The sequence below is a fragment of the Carassius carassius genome, chromosome 9, assembly GCF_963082965.1.
Source record: "Carassius carassius chromosome 9, fCarCar2.1, whole genome shotgun sequence".
NCBI lineage: Eukaryota > Metazoa > Chordata > Actinopteri > Cypriniformes > Cyprinidae > Carassius > Carassius carassius.
Window position 1 is genome coordinate 20,019,486 of NC_081763.1, and position 22,854 is coordinate 20,042,339.

A 22,854-nucleotide genomic window follows, 5' to 3' on the forward strand; every position below is an offset into this window, starting at 1 on the left:
AAATAATTGTGCCGTGTAAGTTTTAGCATTTTAAAGTATTAATAATGCTGATATAGCCTGTATATTGTGCTGTAAAACAATCGTGATTAACTGCATCCAAAATAAAGGTTTTTGTTTACAATATATATGTATGTGTACTGTGTATATGTATTATTATATGCATGTATATATTTCAGAAAAATATGTTCTTTTATATATTAAATATATGTATTCATAATATAAATTATATTAATATAATTATAGATGTAAATATTTTCAAAATATATAATGTGTGTGTATTTAAATTGCAAAGGTTTACTGCAGCCAACACCAAAATACACTATTAAACTGGAGCCAAGTGGTCAGATTTTCTCCTACAGCTAGACTCTTACCTCGAAATAACTAATTGGTCTCTTTCCTTATTGTTATCAGGCTATTCTGTATTATCATGCAGACCTTGGGTGGTTATTGAGAGCTTTATTGAGACCTAACCACAGAGAAATGTCCGAGTCTGAGTGCACTTTTGTAACATTTTGTTATTTGTTTTATAAAATGTCCTTGAATAGATCCACTGCACCATGTTGTATGAATAAAAGAAGTCTATTGGCCTATCTTGTCACACATACGACATTAATTCTGTAAATCTGTAGTTTCTTTCACCAAAATCTAAACTGAATTAAGAAGAAAAAGAAACGACTTTGGGAAAGCAACATTAATTTAAACAACATCTGGCAAACTGTTCGATAAAATGGTGCTGTCACACGTTTTGCGCGAAAACAGCTGGATCCCACCGTAAATGGGCAGAGGAAGCTAGACGCGCTCAGTTTGTGAGGTTATTGGTTATGACGAAAGTCTTTGAACCAAATAAGGCAACAGGAAGTAGCCCGAACGCATCATGGGTTTTCCACTGAGAGGACCAACTAGCGGATGTTCCTTATATGGGCATAAGCTAACAATATCCGCGGGAATTAAAGTATCTATTAACTCAGGCTAAAAGAGAAAAAAAGGACAAAACCTTTAATAGTAATAATATAATATAATATAATAAAAAAAAAATCAAAATAATATGGCTTTGTGTCGGCTAAGATATAAGATAACACATTTTCATTAAAAATAACATTATTCAAAATAAATTGAACTAATTAAACACCAATAATAGTAGACTATTTTATTATATTGACGTTGGGTTACTTCAGTTTCACCATTTTTAAAAGGTCATTGTTCGCCTAGTGACAGCAAATTGATGACTAATTTAGTAAATAATCATTTTAAAAAATCCTCTGACAGATAACATCGGTAACAGATTGACACCCATTCTGACTTATTTCCCCAAACATGAGCCGCAAGTCATGGGCGGAGCCCGGGTGTCAATCACAACCGCATACGTCACCAAAACTATATAAAGCCCGCTGTCTTTACGCTGAGGTTTACTTCGGTGAATGAAACGACAGTGAAAGTAAACTGAGTTCAGGGGGAATTACCTAATCAGTGTTTGTATATTTAAAGAGAGATTCAAAGTTAATTGAACAATTAAGAACAATGGATATCACAGCGGAGGCCAAGCAGATTATGGTGCAGGCGTTGAGTAAAATTTACAGCTCGCGCACCCAGCGCGGTGGACTCCGGCTCCACCGGAGCCTGTTGCTGACGCTCGTCATGAGATCTGCAAGGGACATCTACCACTCTGCCCGACTGACACGCGAGGAAAAGGGGCATTCTGACACATACGGTGTGACGGAGAGCACATCACAAGCACAAGAGCCCATGGACACAACGAGCGCCACGACAGAAGCTCTGCCTTCGGCAGCGACACAAGCTACCGAGGATGGCCAAAGGTCCGGACTCGAGGGTCATTCACATGCACCCGACCCTGCAGGACTCACAGTGGACAAAGAAAACTACAATCCAACCAAACTGGACCGTCACTCTAGAAAGCGACGGAGCAAAACAGCCACAGATCCCGACTTCCTGCCGTGCAAAAAAGCCAAGCTGGAGTTCGTGGAGGTCAGAGGAATTCTTCAGGCAACCCAGAACAATTCCGCCATCTGCGGTAGATCAATGGACTCACTGTCACTAGTGCCTATGCCAAGAACTATTGTCACGTTTTGAAAAGACTAACAGCAATGGCACAATTCAAGGACGGCAAAGTCAACTTTGCGCACTATTGAGGGAAGCGTATGCTATTGTGGTGCACATCTACTACCGAGTTTCTGCTGTAGTACTCCGGGCACTTGACTAAGGTGGAGAAGTCAGTGGGTGCCTACTCCGTGGAACAATGTGACAGCTGATTTCTCATCGGAGAGCGGGTTGTTTTGGAAATTTGTGACTAATGGTGCTTGTTCAAGCTACCGTGTTTCTCTGATTCAGGACATGACGCGGTACTATCATTTCTACGAGAAGTGTGATTGAGAGAACCTCCTTGGATTTCCACATGAACTTTGTCTATTTATTTATTTATTGGCCAAGAATGGTTTCTGATTGTTCTATGTGTGGATTCAGACTATATTCGTCTAAAGTCCTGTCAGGATTGGCCATACTGGGATTTTTTATTTTATTTTATGGTCTTCTTGCTGGAAAATCCAAATTAAGTTGTTTTTAGGAATTTTGTAGCTGGTTTCGCACTGGTCCAAGCTGGTAGAAAGCAAACTACTGTAGCTGGTCAGCCAGATAATGAGTAGGGATTTTCCAGCAGGTCGACATGACATAAGCTAGAACAAACAAACATCATGATGTTATGGTGTAAATCTACCTCACTTTTGTACAATAAAAGATTCTAAACCATCTAACTTTTTTGTGTGACGCATTTTGTTGAGACCGTTTTATCCGGGAAATGTAATGTCTGAGTCAGCTAGGCTTGTGTGTAGTTGTACGCGCTCAGTTGAGTTTTTTTGCTGTGCGCGGTCACGTGACCGGAGGCGCGGATGGCTCGCAGGCACGATGTGTTCGCGGAAGGCAGGATGCGGTGAACACATCAGGCCGGATGATCGCTGCAGTCTCTTTTCACACTCCCACTTCTTTTCAGCCCCCATATCCGGTTCAGGATATGGGTGAACAAAAGAACAGAAGCAGTAACACGTTTAACCAATTTACAGGTTATTAATGGGCCTTTAGCAAGTGCAGTTAAACCCAAACTTAACGCTTCTTTTATTAATAGCCACTGTCCTTATTCATATTGTATTTCCATATTTATCTTAGTATATGTACATTTGTGAGTCTGTGTTCAACCCACCTTACATCACAATGAGCGAAAAATGGTTAACGTTACGAACAATTTTCAGGGGTTGAAGTCTGTTGAAGTTCTTCGCTCGCATCCAACATTAGGCTATCTTTTGACGCATAGAAATACAATTAGCAAGTCGTTTATCGGTTTATAAATTCGAATATATATTTATCTAAAGATTTGAAGTGATGACAGTTTTATTTTTCGCGAACAGTCGACGCTGGAGAAGCGCAGTTGCTATGGTTACCCTCGCGGATTTGTAACGTAACATCATTACTATAGAAGGCAATTCACCATATATATATATATGCTAGTAGGCTATGCAGATTGTCTACACTAAAATCTTGTTTTAAAAAAGCGTTATTTTAACAAACAATGTTAATTAGATTGGGCAAATACGTGTAATGGATTCATAAATCTGCGTTAGAACCGTTTGTATATTTTTTGTTGACGCAGCAGATAATGGCCCATGTTGGAAGGGGTGAGGGAGCAGGCGCGAGAGAGGAATGTGCGAGTGAGCGGAAGGAGGTATTAATAGACCAGAGGAAGGACAGCACCCTTCACACATCCGCACATCTGGCCGACAGCAGACAGCCGAGGGGGAGGGGAGGGGAGGGGAGGGGAGGGGGAGCAGTCTTTATTTTTTTATTTTTTATTTTTATTTTTTACTTTTTGTTTGAATTTCCCAACATTTTATAACATTTTTTTTCTACAGGAGGAAAACGCTTAACGAAAGACTTTGTGCATTGCGTTTATTCTGCAGTTCTGTGGCCACGGATTTGCCGGTCTTGTCTTTTTCTTGCAGGACCCTGTACATTATAGTAGTAGGCCTACTAATTTAGTTTTAATCGTTTAATCACCACCACAACGTCTTGTCTCCATTGGCAACATGCACGATTTGTGTCGATTGCAAGTGACGTCACAGGTAGTGGAGAGTGCAAGTAGCGATTGCAAGTGACATTGTAGTTTAGTTTCTTTTTTCTTGTCTTCACCACCTGGCTACTGCAGTAAAATGTTGAGAGATTTAAACAAAAAGTTATAAATAAATAAATAAATAAAGACTGCAAGTGACGTCGCTAGCGGAAGCACAAGTGTCTGAGAGTGCAAGTCTGAGAATGCAAGTAGCGATTGCAAGTGACATTGTAATTTAGTTTCTTTTTTCTTGTCTTTACCACCTGGCTACTGTTGTAAAATGTTGAGAGATTCAAACAAAAAGTTATCAATAAATAGAACAAAAATAAAAATAAAGACTGCAAGTGACGTCGCTAGCGGAAGCACAAGTGTCTGAGAGTGCAAGTCTGAGAATGCAAGTCTGAGAGTGCAAATGCAAGTCTGCAGCCAGACCCTTCTCACTGAATGCCTGTGTGGCCCATCGATTGTCCTGCTAACGGAATGTGTCTCCCCGCCCTTCCCCTTTGGAGTCTGAAACCTCACAGGAATGCACTGTTAGCTCCTGCAATCTACTGACCAAACGACTTTACAACACTCAGATCAGCAATAGAACATATGCAGGAGCAGAAAAGGACAGAGCAAGGGTAGAAAGAAAAGGGACAAGCTAATCATTTTTTATCATGCCACCCGATTTAACTTGTGATATAGTGAAGAGTTACGTTATTTTCGCCGCAAAATGAAAATTCTGTTAACATGTACTCTCCCTCATGATGTTCTAAACCTACATGACTTTCTTTGGAAGCGTTTCTGCTACAGAATAAAAACAACAAAAAAGGTAATTGCGGATTTTTATCTCACAATTTAGCCTTTGTTTCTCGCAATTATATCTCAATTCAGTTAATATAATTTTTTTTCCTATCAATTCTGTAAAAAAATACACTCAATTACCTTTAAATAAATTATTTGAAATTGTGAGATGAAAAATCACAATTACCTTTTTTATTCATAATTATTTGCAATTTGCCGGGTCCGACGTGCAGTGTTAAAGGGGCTATAGTATTGCCGGCCTAAGACTCGAACCCACAACCCTAGATTAGGAGTCAAACTCTCGAACCACTAGGCCATGACTTGTCCGTGTCTGTCGGTGCGTGCGTGCGTGTGCCTGTGTGTATGTATGTATATGCATGTATACACACACAATATTATTATTTTTTTATAGATTTGGAATGATGTATGGATGAGTAAATAATAAATATTTTCCCCTCTCTTTGTATTTGATTTCCTTGTTACCACTTAAGCTTACAAGGTGCTTTTTAGACCAATCTGTGAAATTTTATACAAACTATTGAAGCTCATGTTGCTCAAAGCAGGAAAATAGAAGACATGTCTAAGACTTTGGGGGCCAACTGTATATATTGGTGCTTTTCAAATATTTGCCAACAGTGTGTGGGCGTATAACTGACAGCAGCACCATGAATGGAAAGTGTTCAGTCCTGCTCAGAGCACTTTCTACAGACCATACTGCATTAAAGCAAGACACTTGATCTCTGAAGCTCTGGAGGTTTCCTAAGACTACTCCCGTGGTCTAGTTGTGTCAGACAAGGCTGAAACAGAGAACAAGAGTAAATGCTCTGTGTAATCGGAATCATGCCTCGTTTTGCCAAATGCACATTCTTCTGGAATTGTGAAGAAATCAGAAATTTCAAACCATAGTGCTAGCAGGGATTTCGAAACTAAACACCAGAGAGTTTTGTGCACATTCCAGGTCTGAATCAAAAACAGCAAGGGTTTTCTTCTTGACTCTTTTATTTATTTCTTTTTTTGTGACAGTAGTCATACTGATGTGCCCTGAACATAGTGTTGAAGTGTCTCTCTATTCTAGTTGGCAGAAAAAACAGCTAGAAACAGAAAGAAACAAACAACTTTCAAATTGCACCAAAGGGGTTTTCCTCCCCAGAATATGCTGTTGTTATTTATTTTTTGTTTTGTTTTAAAAAATAGAGCATAAAGGAATAAATTACTTTAAAAAAGATTTATCTGTACTTGTGTCTTTTTATCTTCTACAAAACATTTCTTTTTTTTCCTGCAGTTAACTTGTTATAAAATGCTGTGGCATGCACATTGCACATGCAATTCTCGAGGTAAATGCTTCTCTCTATTTTTTTTTCTCACAAAAACTTGCTTATTTTTAATTAATTATTTTTACAGTGCGACTCCCACATCAGCATTGTATTTTTAATTGTCACTTGTTTTGCCAAACATGAACTGAAGTTGTTAGTAATGATTAATTATGACAGACAATGAGAAATGTCAATGTCCTATTCACACTAATGCTTTTTTCTCTCACAGCCACACACACATCAAGAAGTTGAGAGAGCATCATGCATGTTCTTTGTCAAATTTTGTTAAACACATCATCATGGACCCGATCACAAAAATATACACACACCATTCACAAACATATAGACACATCATTTCCTTCTTGCAACTCAAAACAGGTTTGTATTGCATATATAGATATTCTCCTTATAAAAACTAAAGCCTTGTGAAGGTAAATGTCTGTTGTAGATAAAAGAAATCAAGAGAAAGAGACTGCTTGACTGCAATCTGACACATTGCAGCTGTATAAATGTGTAAAAATGGGATGTGTGGTCTAAATAACGGTGAATAAGGCACTGATTAATCTCAGTAATGTTCTCAAAGAAACAATAACAACAAAATTAATAACGCTCAACTAGCAAAGGGAGACAACTTTGATCCTGTATCTAGTGTTTACAACCTCAAGGACAATATACTCACCAGTTGTGGGCACACTTAAACACAGTCTCAGAGGAGAGCCACAAACTTACCAGTTTCATCAGTAATGCTACACACAGGACTCACTCAAGTGGGATTGTGTGTGATAATATGTTAGTAAATGCTACATACATTGTCTAATTTGCACATGCTGCAAAGTTGGACTCGTACAGCAGCAGTCTGTATATGCAGAGTCATTCAACAGAGGATTCTACCTCATAAAGAAGACTGAGATGACGATGGTAGTATGGGCTGAAAAGACACAAAGATCAGTGGGACACAAGAGACAAGTTTTGGCAGAAAAGGCCTGGTCATTGTTTCACCCATGCAATTTGATTGGCTGTGTTACATGTTCCTGTGCAGTTTGATTGGCTGTGTTACATTTCCTGAACACAGAACCGTGCACCATCGGTGACAGACACAAAGTACTACTTTCAGTGTACAGGTCATTGACATAAACACATGGAACAGAAAAAGGTGAGACTGACAAGAGCCAGAGCCACTGGCTGCAGAACAATGTGGATCACAGCGCCATCTGCTGCTCGAGTAGAGGTAGTGGAGCTCAGTTACTTTCTCACCATTAGCTTACTTTAAAATGTCTTTGGGGGACTTTTCAGGTTAGTTAAAGCAGTGGTTCTCAGCCTTTTTGACATCAAGCTGCTTGTTTTGTAAATTTAATTATTAATTTAAATTAAGATTTATTCTGTGATTGCTTGCTAATATTAACAATTCATTTAATAATTCCTCATCTTATTTTGTTTTGGGGTTTTTTGCTGAGGACTCCTAGTTGAGAACCACTGGTTTAAAAGTTAAACAGCAATCATTCTAAATAGATCATTGATTTTTTTTAAAACATCCTTTAAAAGAAAGATGATTACTGAAAGTATGAGAATGGATAAAAAAATGTACGAATTTTATGCCAAACGAATGAATGCTTGTTTACTTAGCTAATATCTAAAAGCTCTTTAAAGATTTACAAAACATGTTTGTATCAATATGGTCGATAACTAGTCAGCTCTTCCTCTGCTTTCTTTTTTTCCCTTTTCATTTTTTTTCCTTCTTGATAAAAAGTGTTCACAGTTACAGAGACTCGAGATCAGATGCATGCTTCAAACTGTCATTAATGCTCAATGATATGGCTGAGAAACTGTTTCCATGGAAACATCCGAAGTCGTCGAACTAACGAGGACGTCGGCTGAAGGTCAGATGGGTTTCTGTCATGGCCCATAACGGATCACTATCACGGAGCTCCACACACCATCTACACAAAACTCACATGAAAACAAGTATGGCAATACAAAGAGCAGCTGAGTCAAATACAAAAACAGGTAGAAAACCAAATTAAAATCATTATCATCATCATCATCATCATCACCATCATCAATTATGTAATTATCTTTATACACACATTATCATCATTATCAACATGAAATCATATGTAAAGATGGAGAGGTTCTCTCTCTCTCTCTTTTCTACCCCCTCATCTCTTTGTCTATGCTTTTACGCTGGAAGACTGGAAGAGGTCGTTTACGGCGGTGTAAGGGAAAAGAATCACATGTGTCCTTTGCCTGTTATAAGTTTGTTTTATGTGCTACTTTATCTGCATTTTCGTAAAAGTGAGCAAATCATCTATACACTGACAGAGGAATGTAAATAAAAAGGCTATAAGATGTCAAACAAAATAATTGTGCTATCCATTTATTTTTGATTCGCAATCATAATTGAATGTGGCATTTGGCACCAAATCTGGTATAAAACATTGCGATCATCTCTCTGGTCACCCATTTACTAACATTAGCAATGGCTTCTTCTCCCCCTTCCTCCTTCAGGAGAGAGGGATCTCAGGGAGTCGTTAGAGAGAGAGAGAGAGAGAGAACGTCACGGACATGACAAAAGAGCCAAGGAACTGATCCCCCGTTTTATCCAACATTTCTTTATGTATTTTTTAAAACTTTTTTTTCATTATTATTATTATTACTTTTTTTAATCATGCAGAATTTCCAAGGAATGTATTTTCTGGGAGTTCAAACAAAGCTGAGCAGTGCAACAGAAGATTCAAACTCCAGTGTTTCCAATGAGAAGCAGAAGACGAAGTCGTAGAAGAAGAAAGAGTGAGGAGCTTTTCATTTTTTTCTCTCCTATTATTTTTTGTTATTCTTCTTTCTTGCGCTTAGGGGTCTGAAGTGCAGGGTGGGCTTTCCTATTTTAGTTCAGGTGAGTTCACCTCCGCCCATCTCCAACTTCCACCCACAATTTACCCACATGGACAAATGCCTCCCCCTCACCGGGATAATTAACAACAGTAAACACAGATGATAAAACTCATCGATATTTCCCAGCATCTGGACTGATTTTTGCAATAAACGAATCTCCAGTCAAGTTCTGTGAAATAAAAAGTGATCCACCTTCTTTTTTTTTTTAAGAGTGCTAGAGTTTCTAGCGTCTCATATCCGGAGGGACTGCGTGAAATTTCCTGGGAAAAAAAGTTCAGAGATTCCTCCTCCTTATCAAAACAATTTTTGTATTCTTCTGAAAAAGGCTAAGAAGAGAATTTCATATTCAGAAGTCTTTATATTCACTGTTAGCAGTCCATTGTTTCAGGGAAACACTCAGCAGCAGAGGAATCGGAAAAGAAATGAGAAATAGAAAGAAACAAATCATGCCTAGATTTCCCCTGTGGACATTCAGCGCACTGCCTAGTGTTTCCCCGGACGGATTGGCCAGTACAGTGAGAGTATTGTTTCACCGTGAGCCTGCGTTCTGCATGGCGGCAGTCCGTTCCAGAGAGCGTGGAAAGACTCACCCCTCCCCGTCCCAGAGGCTAGCACCAGTCATCCTCATCAGTCTCACTGTAGGGTTCATGGAGGCCCTTCCTGGGCCCTCTGGGATGAGGAGGCTTATGAGTTCCCTGGTGGTTGGGGGTGTGGTGGTGGGGAGGGGGCGATGACGAACGGTATCCGTTTGGCATGCGCCGCGGATTTGGCTGGCCATGAGGGGGGGTGCTGTGGCGTGAAGTTCTGGGGGAATGTGGGTGAGGGTTACCCTGCACAGGGCTTTGTTCATAGGATGGAGGTTTGTGGTGATTGAACTCATAGTCTTGGTCATCGTAGAAACCATCGCCCTCCACACTCTCCGCAGGGCTGGGGCCCCAGTGCGCATGACGGGAGGAGTGAGGAGAGCCGTGGTTTGGGGGCGATGGATGGTGGTGAGGGGGAAGCGGGGGCTCTGGACCGGGCGGGCTAAACCGACGGGAAGTCGGAGCTGGGAGTCGGTTTTGTTGGCCCGGAGGGGGAGTGCCGCCAATGGGCTTACGGACCACGGGAGAGTAGGTGACGTGGGGTCGGGGTGTAGCTGGGGTTTGGGGTAGCTGACGCCGACCGCGGCGGGGCGTGCTGGTCCCAGAGGTGGAGGGGACTGGACTGCCACTTACTGAACTACTGCCCTACATGAAAATGGAACAAGGCAAATAAAACAGAACCACAAAATTAACCACACAACAAGAAGAAAGACAGTAGGAGATGACACGTACACCACAGTCAGAGAGGAAAGAGCGCAGTCATGAGAGAGAAAGAGATACAGGAATGAGAGACATTGAAAAGCAGTAAGAGCAAAACGACAGATGCAGACAGCCATAAAATAAACAACCAAATGTAAAGCAACATATCACAGGGAAAAGAGAGGACACAAGAAAGAAAAAACAACAAAAAGAATTGAAGAATTGAATTCTGTTTTCGGTGAAAATAACTTGGTCTTGACCAAATTAGCCTGGGTATTGTCAATACAAATGAAACTGAAATAGTTAATTTAGACTGTTCACATTATTTTTGGTCCTGACTAGCACAATATTGTTGAAAATAATATTGTCACAATATACATAAACAGCATAAATTACCAACGACAGATATAAAAACGTTTAGTTAAACATCCTGTTTTAATACAAGAAACAGATGGGTTCTCTGCAAAAATCCTTTCACTTTATCAGTATTTTCATTTTGTTTTTCAGTAGAAATACCAAACATCTTAAAACAAGATTTACTTGAGAGGCAACAAGAGTTTTAAAGAGAGGCAACAAATAAATCATTCTAACCTCTAATTTCTGAATGGTAGTGCATATGCAATCTACAGAACCTACAGAAACTATTTTTTTTTCTTTTCTTGTCTACTCTAACAATGTTTAACTAATGTTTATTACTAAAAAAAAAAAAAAATGCTAACAAGTTAAAGGTACAGGTTGTAGGATCTGCCACTGGAGGGCGCACTAACAAAACAATAACAATTGCATGGTTTGATGACGCTAAGAAGGAGCGTGGAATGATGGGATTTGTTGTCTTCTACCCAACCGCTGACGGCCATCAATCAGACGGAAAGATAAATCACGGATTTAACAGATGCAAAGATGCGATCAGACTATGGATCAGACGCGTCCACATGCGGGTCTAGAGACGCGATGCCCCACGTCGTTTGCGTGTATGCCCCATAATACTAATTTTGTTGATCGTTATAATAGCATACGTTTTCTGTAAAGATACGAATAAAAGCAACTCACCTGTCGAGTAAAACATAAGTGAGATCAGCGGCAGACGATAAACCAGTGGCAGACGGTAAACAGTATTTATGTTCCATAAATAAGTAACGCAATCCACCATAAAACGTGCAAGAAGAAGTAAATAAGGAACTGCTTGAAGCAAGCAAGTGGTTTGCTGGACGCTAGACACTACTTCCGCATTTGTCCACGATACTGTTGTCATGTGGTTTCTACGTCAGTAAAGGTGGTAACAAAGGGTAAATAACGTCATTGACAGGCGACTGCACTGTCCCGTGTCACTGTTTAGAATGGCAATTTTCTCATGATTTACAAGAACTTGAAAACATTAGAGATATTGTTAGTAATCAGCTAGACAAAATATTTACTATTTAATAATATTTAATAATTTTACTGCAAATATCTTACAAATTGTACCTTTAAGAACAATATACCTATGATTAATATTTTAAATAATTTGACTAAATAAATGTAACTTTTTTTTAAATGGGTGTTTGGATAATTTTACTGGACAATACTAAAGATTTTTTTAAAATATTTTTAATGTGTCTGATATGTTCATTATGAATGAATCGCCCACCTGTCTGTGCGTCAGGCACTCTCTGCCCTCACTCGGTGAGCGGGACCAGCGGCGGTCTCTCTCTCTAGACTGCCTGTGGCCATAGTCCCCTCGTTCTCGCTCATGTCCATAGTGCTCCTTATCTAGAGAACCGTTGTGGTGATGGTGATGATGGTGGTGCTTGCGGTCTTTGGCCCGGCCCCGGTCCCGGTCCCTCTCCTTGGATGGCAGGTCTCCTGATTGTGTGGTGGTGCTGAGGTCAGTGCCAAGACCTGCTAGGTCACAGCCAGACAGAGAAAAAGGTAATTACTATTAGCTCTCCCATCTCTTAAAAAGAGAAAATGCCATCAATACCATTATTTGACATGTTTTTGTCTCTGACCTGTGTCAGCATCAGTGTAGCGGCTCAGGGAGCGCTCAGACGCACGGTGATTGCGGTCTCGGTGGCGATGCCCATGTCTGTGACCCTCTTCTGGGATAACCCTGTCCATGGCATAGTCCTCACCCCGCACTGAACGGCCTTGACGCCCATGCCCCAAAGATGAAGCTGAACGCTTCATCAGACTGTTATCAGTGATAGTCTGCTGAGAGAACCGGCACAGGAGAGACAGAGAGAAAGAGGTAGGCAGAGAAAAGAAAAGGGAGCGAAGGAAGAGAGAGGATTCTGTTTATTGGAAATTAATGGGTCTAGAAGATTTGAGAAGGGAAATTCATTTCCGTAGCATTTCTTAATGGCAGGCAGATGGTCGTGTGAATGTACGGCACTGTTTGCTTCTGGTATTAACATCTGTCTTTAGTGATCCATCAGAAGCGGACAGCTGAGGCCACCCGTGACCCTATTTGAGGGAAAGCTCTCTGATTTTGTCAATATCACTTACAATAATGTTCAAATGTTTGAGGTCAGTACTATTAAAAAAAAATAAAAAAATCATGTGACACTGAAGACTGGAGTAATGATGCTAAACATCCAGCTTTGCCATCACAGGATATATTACAGTTTTAAATATACTAAATAAGAATTAAAACAAAATATATATATTTTAAATTGTAATATTTCACAATACTGCTTTTACATTTTTTATCAAATAAATGCAGCCTTGGTGAGCAAAAGAGACTGCTTTCAAAAAATAAATAAAAAATAAAATAAAAAAAGAGCAACTCCAAACTTATATAAACCAAAATATATATTTATATTTTTCTAAAACAAGTCTTATTTTTAGATAATTTTCATTCACAATAAATGTTGTCTTGTTTTAAACATGTTTAGATAATCACCTGGAAAACAAGGCAAGCACCCTTCTTACATCTGTATTATAGTGCTGACAGTTTGTGATCATTTTGGCCCAATCACATGTTAATACCAGGTGTAAATGGGGTCTTAAAACTGGAGGGTTAATTCTGTAGGTCTGGGAGTTGGTGTGGTTTGATTGTGTATGACCTGATGGACACACTCAGCTGAAACCAGCAAACAACTAAAGAAATTCACCATGCAGAATTCGCATAGATAAAAAAAAAAAAAAGAGAGAGAAACTGAAAGATAGTTGCAAAAGTTCGTGCCTAGCATGCATCACCAGGACTGAATCTATAAAAACAAAAATACTCATCCGTGAACAGCATTTGAGAGAAGCACAATTCTTCAGCAGACCTCTCTCTTCATCACTCACAGACAGTCATGCACACCATAGAGAGAGAAGAGAGAGGTCTGTCCAGGCTTCAGGGAGGATGTGTGGGTTAGCACCAGATATATGGTCCAGGAAGAGGGACGTGCAGAGTGGGGTGCTTTGCAGTGGCACAACCCTGGACCCCTGGCTTTCATCGGATCTTGTGCAATCTCAATAATCTCATTAGAACCTGCCCTTCTCATAAAAGTTTGAATTTGACAGTTTTCACTATCAAACGCTATCAACACTGACACCTTGAGGCTTGGATGCAGAATTACATACAATCAAGGGTTTTCAGTTACTGACTCATCTGTAGAAAACAACAACAACAACTTGGAAGTAAGATGTAAGATTTCAGATTCATTAGCCACTATGTAAATAACTATAAGAAGAAGAGTATGTGCAGTAAATGGTATTTGTATTTGTACTATTTGTGCTACAAAACTGTGTGTTTTTAACATAATCAGTGTTGGGGAATGTTACTTTGAAATGTAAAATTTTATAGAAGGCAACAATATGTTTTTTTTTTTTTTTTTATAATATTTACAAGGTTATTTTTGTTGTTGTTTTTTCTTTCTTTTTTTTTTTTTTTACTGTGGACTGGTAGTTGTTCCATCATCATTTTGCATTTGTACAAGTATATACCAGTATACTCAATAACACATTTAAACTTTCATTAATATAAAAATATTAATAATATGTGACCCGTGCTGGCAAAATGAGTCGGAATGCGATTGGGCTAATTTTGAGCTACCTGCAAAGAAAAAAAAAAGGTGAAAAATTTTCACAAAAATGTGTTAATTATGCCCTCGTCTAGCGATCCCAATGCTCCAAACAATAATTTGTTTCTCACACTGATTGTCATCATAAAAGTGTATAAAGGCGCTTCTGACTGCGTGCAATCATGATAAATATACACATAATTACAGTATTTAAAGGTTCATATTTTGTGAAGTGATATACAGCCAAGTATGGTGACCCATACTCAGAATTCATGCTCTACATTTAACCCATCCAAAGTGCAAGTACACACACGGAGCAGTGGGCAGTCACTTATGCTGTGGCACCCAGGGAGCAGTTGAGGGTTCAGTGCCTTGCTCAAGGGCACCTCAGTCACAGTGTGCCAGCCCAAGACTTGAACCCACAACCTTAGGGTTGTGAGTCAAACTCTCTAACCACTAGGCCACAACTTCCCCTTTTGGTTTTGGGAGTTCCCAACAACAGGTTGACATGCATGCAAGGTCAAGAAACACTTTCATTGTCTTATAATATGCATTTATTTTTACCTTATTTGCTTAATGACTCCAAAATGATTCACTCAACGATTAATTTTTCCAAACTCCTCCTTTGCGTGAAGCTAATCTGCGGTGATTGGTCCGATTGGACTCATTTTCATTTCATCGTGCCTGTAATGGCTGATAAAGCAGCTTTGTTTACAGCATTACTGGGGAAGCCACTATTTTTACCACTCCAAAAGCTGCACCTAGTGGCAAATAATGAATTAGCATTTTCTTTCAGACCATAGTGAAAAGACCAACAAGTGGGCAGGCAATATGCTAATGTTTCATGTTGACGTCAACATGAAACGGCTTGGGATTCATTTTAAAAATGACTTGTTTCAATGATTCAGAGTCGACTCTTTCTTTTGAGAGACAATAACTTGATACACAGTGCACTTTCAGAATCAAAACTTAGCAGGATGTTTTCATTCACTTAGAGCTGTTACATGAAAGGTAATTTTCAAAAATCCATAATAGGGTCATTTTAAGTATCCACATATACATAATCTGTTATGTCTTAAGTGAACATTCAGGGAACTGTTGGGAAAAAAACATCTGATGTGTAGCATTATATCCAAGCATTACAGTGGGTCTTAATATAGGCCCCTCATTAATTTTAATCTAACAATAAAAGAATCACTCGCTGCTTTTAATTAACCTGCTTTTGTAGTTTTAACAATTAATTTTATTTGTAATGGACACACTAAAGGAATTTTTACATTTGATTATTTTGATTTTTTTGGATGCTTCTGTTCAGACGTGAAATGAAAAAGGTAATGCACTTTTTTCTTATATTTGTTCTACTGTTTAGTTTTTTTTTTTTTTGCATCTGTTCATATTTATATTAACAAATATAAATAAAAAAATAGCTATATTGTGACTATTAATCTAGAAATTTTAATAAGGCGAAAAAGATGCAATGTTGCAGGTGATTTTGCTTTGGAACCTTTAGAAAACTTTAACCCGATTTTTCTTGAAATTGACTTCAAACAGGTGTAACAGATATAACTCATTTTTGAAAAATTGCTCATTTTGATTAATTTTGCCAGCACAGGTCACATTCAATAACAAATAAAAACACTCTAGAAAGTCCCTCTTTCCCCCCTTCAACCCACTGAACATCAAAAGATCTCTGCATGTCTCTGCTCAAAAACACAGTCACACGTACACACACACACACACACACACACACACACATAACAGATAATTGCACTCGCAGAATGGTCCAGAGACAGAAAGACAGATGCTAGATTCAGAGTCAAACAGAGAGTGATAATGAAAAGAAAGTAATAATGAATGAGAGAGGTTGCACATACAGTGAGATTATCTCTCCGGTGCCGTCCTTTCCTCCGTGGCTGCTGAACAGCCATTTCCATACAAACACAAGACACACCACAAATATGTCCATTCAAATACACACATAGAAAGCACATAGGGCCGCATTTACACAAGACAAAGCACATTAACAGTGAGTGACCCCAGGCATGAGAGAGAAGGAGAGAGAAAGAGAGATTGCACTCAAAAGAAGAAAAAGTTGGAAATGGGGTTTCATGCAGGAGTAAACGAGGATGGGGAGGACAAAAAAGAGAGGAAAGGGGGAGGAAAATAAGAAAAGAAAGATATAAATGAAGAGAGAGAAGAGAGACATAGAGAACCTGGTTAGACACAGAAGCAGTGGAGACAAAAAACTTACCACAGCAGCACACACACTGAAGACCAGAAGCAGTGTTAGAGACACGTCACAGTACACCACACAGAATGATACAGTGATGAACAGTACAGTGATCACGACACACAGTGGCCATAGAGAGGTATACTACTACAACACTGCACACACATACAGTACGTATAGCACGAGACCACACCAACAAAACTCTCTTGTTTCTAAAATAGATGTAAATCACTCTCACACTATTACATGTTGAGGGGTTGCGTAAGTAAAACACATACACTACCGTTCAAATGTTTGGGGTCGGCAAGATTTTTTAAAATATTTTTGAAAGAAGTCTCTAATGTTCACCAAGGCTGCATTTATTTGACCAAAACAGTAAATTAGTAAAACTGTGAAAGATTATTACAATTTTAAATTATTGTTTTCAGTTCTATTATACTTTTAAATGTTATTTATGCCTGTGATATAAAGCTGAATCAGAACTTTAAAGGCAATTATTTGACATAGAAATGTTTTTACAAATGCTGTCATTTTTTTATCAATTTACTGCATCCTTGTTAAATAAAACAATTATGTGCAAACAAACATAAAAAAAAATTAACTGTCCTCAAACCTTTGAACAGTACTGTACTTACATAAACTCGGGAGACATAAACGCACACAGACACAGGGTCACACAAATCCACATCTCAGTACCAACTCCCAAGTCATTGCTTGCTTCAGCCTCAAATTTCACTGAGCTTTATGACCCTGAATGACACACAATTCAAACTTGGCCAAAGCTTAATAACAACAAAAATAGAAAGGAAGCACACAAAGTAATACTGGGCTGTAATTAATTACTTAAAATAACTTATTTTTTATAGTAAAGACAATGCAAGAACAGTAGATTTTTAGTATTTTAAGTGAACTTATTTAATGAGGGAGTTAGCCAAACCCAAAATGAAAATAAGAATGTAAAGAAAAATAAAGGTATAGAGAAGGAAAGACATATTCACAGAAAAAAGGAGACAGCATGGAAAGATAATTTATTCAGAAAAAACAAAGCAAACCCAACCATGCTTTTCTAATCTGTCAGCTCCTCGGCTACCACAGCATCACGGGATAGCAAATTGTGCACTTGTTCCAAATTTCAGAATCTCAGTAAATGCAATATGCCATCTGGGTATTGCATTTTGTGAATACAGAGCACCCAGATGCCCTGTTTGTTTAGCATACTGCTTTTTGTAGCAGCAAAGTGTGTATATTAGGGTCTGTATGAATGAGGAGGAGGCAGCTACTCAAAGGCCAGTGGTGAGAAACATGAAATAATAATAAATAAATAATAAAAATACACTTAAATTATACCCTGCTATAGACTTGCTTTAAATATGCATCATAAATAAGGAGGGAGCATATTGTAAAATGCTAGATATCATCTATCTAGACAATTATTATTATTAAGATTGTGTTTGAATGCGAAAAGATTTATTCTTGAATGCATCACATATATTCAAACACGTTCTGATAATCTTAAAATTCATATTTATGATGGCATGCAGATGAAACTATTTCATACTGACTGATCAAGCTTAGTTTCTTGTGTAGTGCCTCAAGGATCTGTTCTGGGCCCAATTAGTTTTTTCAGTGTGAAACATTAAAAGGCTTATCCTATATAAACTTACATTTTTCTTCAGAATTATTCACTGTTCCAAACATTAATATACTACACAGGGCTGTTGCTAGGAATTCTGGGCACTGTGCACTGAATTTGCCATGGGGCTCCCTCAAAATCACAATTGGCTGCTTGCAATTCCAATTCCTGAGACTCAGTTTCACTATTACCCCATGTCTACATGCCCAAAGTATGTAAACATCTGAACATGTGTCCCTAATGAAAATGTAATTCATGCTGCTATACCATTTTACACATTTCAGCTCAATTGACTGCACTGGCTGTATACTTGACTTAATGCACCATTTAGCCATGTAGTGTCGTTATGACTTAGCGACTTAACATAATTGACTCATTTGTGTAATTTACCCTCACGCTTGCTTGTAAAGGATATCAATCCATTGCATATGCTACAATGAGTTCTCTTTGCTTTATCTGATCAATGGGCACATTTGTTTAATGCAAAGGCAGGAATGAAAAGTGGAATGTTTGGAGGGACAAGAAAGGAAGGACTGATGTGAAAAGGAGGTAGAAGAAAAGGAAGGGGGAAAACACGAAGGAATGACAGGATGAGGCGCTCACTTGGTTGTCTGCTGGGAGTCGAGGCATGGAAGCAGCCCTGCCATGGCCTTCCATCGGCAGATAGTGCTCAGTGTCCGAATACTCGTCCTGACCCATCTCTCTCATCTCTACTGTCTGCAGAAACAGAGGGAGACCATGCATGACTGCCCAGGGACAGCAGGCAAGAGCGAATGCCAGGGGCCTGAGAGACAGGCCTAAGCACAGTGGATGGAAGGAGGACATCTCCATCTTCATCTCTCCCTTCACCCTGTGGGGAGATGCAAGAGTAGCAGGACAGTCCTGCCCTAGCCTCTGTTCTATATGTAACTGCTGTTGGGTTTGCTAAAAGTAGGATCTGATGCTGTTAGCTGGAAAAATACATGCAGGGCTTTAATTACAGGATAACTGATAGAAGATCAGGAGATGATGATATTAGAAACTACTCTCTCTCTCTCTCTCTCTCTCTCTCTCTCTTAGATCACAAACAGGATCTACTGTGAACCAGCTTCAAATGCATAGACACACAAAATTTCCAATTTTATTGATTAATTCAAATTAAATTTTTTGTCACAATTAAATTTTTTATAAACCCTGGAATCACTATTTTGAATAGAAATATTCCCAAACTTAACTACCCCCCCCCAAAAAAATACTAATAAAAATAAATAAATATAGGGCACAAATTTTATGGACCCTGTATTTGTTTTTTGTTGTTTTTTTGTTTTTGTCATTTTGGAGATTAACAACCCCAGTCTTCAATTCTCTGTCATTATGTTGAGCGCTCTGGATATTCTTCAAAATTTCACTATGTTTCATAGAGAAAAAAAAAGAAAATCATATGAGCCTTGATTGACATTGATGGTGTTTTTAATTTTTCAGTTTTAATTTTTTTGTGTGAACTATGTCTATAAGCTATAAGCTCTTGACCCCCCCCCCCCAAAAAAAAAAACTATACTCAATGAGCAATATTATCTTACCGTTTCTCATTTTCAATTTTAGAACGGTGTTTTGCAGGTTTTCTTTTGTTTCCTACTTCTTATGAATCACTTATGTTGTCTTTCTTATTGATAAGCTTTGAATAAAAGTGACTGCTGTTCTTGACATGAATTTAATGAATAGTTGAGCTGGGTAGGAGTGTCTCACTTCCTGACAGTATAATGGCGCGCAAGACTGCAGAAGGGTTTAAACATCCTTCCCAGACAGCCAAATATGGATGCATATATTCAATGACATGAGCTTCACCATACAAGGCAGACATGTGAGAGATATTAAAAGAATATAAACAGTAACAGAAGGACACACAGACTGAAGGAACATATAAGAAAGAGAATAAGAGAGTGTGTACGACAGTCCACTGAATTCAGTCTTTACTCAGCAACAGAGAAGGGGCTTTGTTGCTGTCTGCCAATGAGATGCACATGGATGAGGGATAGACAGACCAGTCATTCAGGGTTATGAAAACAAACCGCTCCAATGGACACCCTCCACAAAAGACTGTGAATATCTGATTTACTGTCTTATAAAGGCAGAGAAAACATTATCGATCCAGTGAGACGTCCAATGCTTTGACACTACATGAACGTTCTGAACTCTAACAAATATTATCATGCTGTGAGGAAGTTATATACTGCTGGGGAATTCATAAAGTAGCAAAATAATGGCTCTCACGTCACAAAAATGTTTTTTTTTTCCACACTTTATTTTTTAACAATTTTATTTCACTTGCATTTATTGTTGTACTATCTTACTTAAATGGTAATGTTTGAGGTTAAGAGTACAGTGATGCACTACCCTTAAGTAATTTTCATAAATTTAAGCATTTACATAGGTACCCTCAGCGAATATTGTAAATGAGGCTCTGTGTACCTGAGATTGTCTGCAGTTATCTGCAGTGTTGTCTGGGTTTTGGCCTTCAGGACTCCAGCTTCCTGCTTTCTGAGAAATCTCTTGGGCTCGTGCCGTCACCCATGACTGGCTCTCCGGGATCCTGTCATCAACAGGCCTGACAAGACACCCATGTTTATTCAGATTACAAACTCTCTACACTTCTTGAAGGGCTCAAGGCTCTGGTTTGTCACTCATTGTGGTTTAGATGATCTTTCTCATTAGATGTCTAGAGCCAGCGACAGGGAAAATGGTGCACAGTGGCCTGCATGATATGCAGTAACATTTGTTGTTTTTGTTGCACTGGTCATGAATTATAAAAAAAGATTAGAATAAAAAGTGAGCTTTGATCAATCAATCAATCAATCAATCATATATATATTAACTTTTCAGTTTTTGCTTTGTTTTGTTTGTTTTAGAATATCATATATGTATATATATATTTTTTTCAATATTTCATCATGTCATTAACAATGAAAATTATACTATATAATTTAACATTGGGAGAGAGACTAGGGAGGGAATGGAGAGGGTGCTACTCACAGATGATTTACAGGTTGTTGTTGTGTTTCAGGAAGGCCAGTGAGTCCCTGTCCCACATCCTGGCTTGGAGATGGTGGCTCCAGACGCTGAAACATTAATGGCGTTCGATTCTGTGTAAGATACAACATGGCCTACAGCTGGTATCAGGCAAGCTGATGGGAAAATGGGGTTGGGGAAAAATATGGGATGCAGAGCATCCCATCTGCGAATGGGGAGGGAATCCAGTAGCGGTCAGTCAAGAGGCATTCCAGGAGCATTATGGGTAAATGGGTATCCTTTCAGTTGTTTTGCCTGAATTTTGCCAATGGTAACATGCTGAGCATTCATTTACTTTCACTGTCCCAGTAAATGAAGAGTATCTGTAAGCAACTGGCTGCTAAAGAGAAGTGATAAATCGTGGATTCATTCAGTGGACAGTAGAGTGGGCTGTTTGTTAGCTATGAGCTCATCTGTATGCTATAGTGTATACCTAAACAGAGACAAAATTAACTTTTAGCAGATCTTTCAAAAGTTAAGGGTCAGTAAGATTTAATATATACTTTTTAATATTTAATTTATACTTTTATTCAGCAAAGACACATTGAATTCATCAAAAGTGTCAGTAAAGACATTTATAATATTATTAAAGATTTATATTTCAAATGGTTTTCTTTTGAACTTTCTATTCATCAAAGAATGCTGGAAAAAATAAAATAAATCATGGTTTCGACAAAAATACTAATCCGTTTTCAACATTGATAGTAATAATAAAAAACATTCTTGATGACCAAATCAGCATATTAGAATGATTTCTGAAGCATCATGTGACACTGACGACTGGAGTAATAATTCTGAAAATGCAACCTTGTCATCACAGGAATAAATAGCTTTTTAAAAGTATTAAAATTGAATACAGTTATTTAACATACAAAATATTTCACAATATTACATGTACTTTTATGTAATTTGAAGTATTTCAAAAACATTTGCAAAAATCATACCGACTCTAAACATTTAAAATGTAGGGTATGCCTTTTCTGCGAAAACATAAAAAATCTTGATGTCTCATCCTGTACTACAGAGATTTTTTGTCCAATCAAATATTTTATAAAATTAGAATGTCCTTCCCCCAGATAGCATCACCAAAATGAGTAGAAAGTCACATATCATAGCTGTGATTTGATTACAACCAATAGGCTATTTAATAAAATAGGGGCAAGCCTTTTGATTATGTACCACCCAAACTTTTGATTTGAATGAATGTAGATCAGAACAACTACTATAAAAAAATAATCTTGTAAAACTTTGTTTCTCTTGTTTCTCTTTACAGCCATTTTTTTGTGTATTCAAGCAATAAAGCATGTAATGCATGTAGTATGTAAAGTCAGGTTTCATAAAATCTGATGAGAGGAATTAATAGTTGGTAAAAGAATGAGAGCTGATAAAAGAAAAGGAATCATCTGTGAACAACATGCACAGATCGAATTTGTACTTAATACTATCTAATGGATGAGTCACTCAGGACACTGTATGAGAAAAAGCTTAGCAAGTTCAGTGATATCTGCCAAAACTGCTACATCCACTTGAAGCCTCACGATTACCACTAAGATTGTACATGCCAGCCCCATGTCT

General features: G+C 38.3%; 2 protein-coding genes across 15 annotated transcripts in view; one reads left to right on the forward strand and one right to left on the reverse strand.

Moving 5' to 3' along the window:
• Nucleotides 1-1,394: 1,394 nt before the first annotated feature.
• Nucleotides 1,395-2,765, forward strand: LOC132149234 (immediate early response gene 2 protein-like). Its single transcript, XM_059558281.1, has one exon. The coding sequence runs from the start codon at nt 1,519-1,521 to the stop codon at nt 2,086-2,088; it is 570 nt and encodes a 189-aa protein (XP_059414264.1). The 5' UTR covers nt 1,395-1,518; the 3' UTR covers nt 2,089-2,765.
• Nucleotides 2,766-7,173: 4,408 nt separating this feature from the next.
• LOC132149235 (voltage-dependent P/Q-type calcium channel subunit alpha-1A-like) overlaps nt 7,174-22,854 on the reverse strand; it is a 98,438-nt gene continuing 82,757 nt past the window's right edge. For 4 of the 14 annotated variants that reach the window (XM_059558284.1, XM_059558283.1, XM_059558291.1 and 1 more), the window contains 6 exons: nt 21,244-21,353; nt 20,683-20,818; nt 18,838-18,951; nt 12,371-12,572; nt 12,010-12,263; nt 7,174-10,328 (listed from right to left, as the gene is read on the reverse strand). In XM_059558284.1, coding sequence (XP_059414267.1) covers nt 9,708-10,328; nt 12,010-12,263; nt 12,371-12,572; nt 18,838-18,951; nt 20,683-20,818; nt 21,244-21,353 — 1,437 coding nt within the window. In that variant the 3' untranslated portion in view covers nt 7,174-9,707. The remainder of the gene's footprint in view (nt 10,329-12,009; nt 12,264-12,370; nt 12,573-18,837; nt 18,952-20,682; nt 20,819-21,243; nt 21,354-22,854) is intronic. The other 10 variants (XM_059558290.1, XM_059558289.1, XM_059558296.1 and 7 more) reach the window with 8 other exon arrangements.